This window comes from Diabrotica undecimpunctata, chromosome 8 (genome assembly GCF_040954645.1).
Source record: "Diabrotica undecimpunctata isolate CICGRU chromosome 8, icDiaUnde3, whole genome shotgun sequence".
Lineage (NCBI taxonomy): Eukaryota > Metazoa > Arthropoda > Insecta > Coleoptera > Chrysomelidae > Diabrotica > Diabrotica undecimpunctata.
The window spans coordinates 31,146,609-31,148,767 of NC_092810.1; the positions used below are offsets into that span (position 1 = coordinate 31,146,609).

Here is a 2,159-nt window from a genome sequence, read left to right on the forward strand (position 1 = left end):
ATGGATCTTGAAAAATTAATTTTGGGTGTATTTGAAAGAAAGTCATTATGGGACCAAACTAATAAAAATGATCACAATCGAGATATGGCTCGTAAGATGTGGATATCCCTGGCGAAAGAAATTGGTGAAAACAGTAAGTATATGTATAGATATTTGCATTATTTTTAATCTAATATTTATTTAATACATATTAAAGTATATTATACTATTTAGTATCGTCAATAATTAAATTACGTATATGCATTTTATATTTTGAGTGGTTAAAAACGATCATATTGAAATGGAACGGACCCAGCGTTACTATTAAAATAGGTTTTAAAAGCATTCCTAATATAATGCTTGTTGATTTGCTCTGTTGTTAATTCTTGATCTATTTGGTTGGTGCGTCCCCATAGTTGCCACTGTTTCTGAAAGATTGAATTGCTTTATACCTTCCTGGTCAATGACAATGTTATGAAGAATACATGTACATTTTACAATTATATCAACTTTGTCGGGGTAAACTTTCATTTCGTTTTTTAATACTCTCCATTTGGACGTTAATATCCCAAAAGCACATTCCATCATTCTTCTCGCTCTTGAAAGTCTATAATTAAATACTTCTTCTTCTTCCTGCAAATCTCTTTTGGGATAGGGTCTCATTAAGTAGGTTTTGAGAGGATATGCTTCATCACTAAGAAGGACATGCGGAAGTACCAAATTGCTTTGTGGAAGTGCTCTATCTTCTGGCAAATTTAACGACTTATTTTCAAGATGCTATATAGCGAACTATGTGAAAAAACACCTCCATCGCTTTGTTTTCCAAAAGCCCCAATATCAGCGCAGATAAATCTGTACTTTGCATCTGCAACTGCTTGAAGTACTACAGAGAGATATCGTTTATAGTTATAATACATGGATCCTGAATTAGAGGGACATCGTATTCGAATATGTTTGCCATCGATACATCCTATACAATTCGGAAAATTCCATTTATTCAAAAAATCATTGGAAATTGATCGAAACATGTCTTCTGTTGGAAAAGGCATATGCCGTTCATAAAAAGTTTCCCATATGATAGTGCACGTTTCGTAAACAATTAATCTTATAGTTGTGTGAGACATTCTGAATGAGAACGCCAAAGAGCGAAAAGCGAGTCCAGTGGAAAGATATCTAAAACAACAAACAAAATGAATTAATTATTTTAAGACAATAATTATTAATAATTTTTATTATAATTATAGATATTGTTTTAGATAATAATTATTGGCGCGCGCACACACACACTTTGAAGATGAATTTTAACTTATTAATTTTGTTTCAATTCAACGTAATACGTATTTAATTTTTCATATTCTAAAATATACTATTTACTTCTTGACTTTTAGGTGATGTACTCAAATCGAAATGGCGAGGATTAAGAGATAACTTTAGAAAAGAACTAGCAAAAACAAATAAAGGGCGATCCGGAGATTCTGGTGAAATATTAATAACATCAAAATGGCCTTATTTCACAATGATGCTTTTCCTAAAAGACAACATGACCCAAGGAAATGCTACTGGAAATATTCCTCCTCTCAATAACCAAGAAAATTTATATGATGAAAACACTATGCCAGATACAATCTCTGAATCGGATTATGATAGAAATCATAATTCTGAATTAAATTCAGATCCAGAATTAAATACTGAAATTATTTTCACTACGACACCCAAGGCTGCTAAAATAGCTCATACAGTTAAGGAAACGGGTACAAAAGGAAAAATCTTCGGTATATGAAAAAATGGTAGCTATAGAAGAAGAAAAGAAAAGTCAAAAGAAAGAAGATAGTGACTTCCATTTCTTCATGAGTCTGATGCCGTACATGAAAAGAATACCCGAAGACCAAAAATTGTCAGTACGAATAAAAATACAAGTTCTTTTGGAAACCCAGCAACGTGCTCAGTATGTCTGGCCAAGAACTACTGCAGTGGATCAAGAAGCCCAGCTACGTGCTCAGTCTGTCTGGACAAGAACTACTACAGTGGATCAAGAAATCGATCAAAGCAGGTATCAAGTGGAAATACCATCAGATTCATCAGAAAGTAGGATGTCCAGGCGTGTGAGAATATTTGCATAATTTTCAGTAGTGTAATGACTCTTTTAGTTTATTTTAGTTTTCATATCCTAACTTCATAAA

General features: G+C 32.7%; 1 protein-coding gene across 1 annotated transcript; it reads left to right on the top strand.

Moving 5' to 3' along the window:
- LOC140448754 (uncharacterized) lies at positions 1-1,759 on the top strand. The gene is made up of 2 exons (XM_072541868.1): positions 1-133; positions 1,368-1,759. Exons 1-2 carry the CDS (start codon positions 1-3, stop codon positions 1,757-1,759), a joined length of 525 nt encoding a protein of 174 aa, XP_072397969.1.
- The last annotated feature ends 400 nt before the right edge of the window (positions 1,760-2,159 follow it).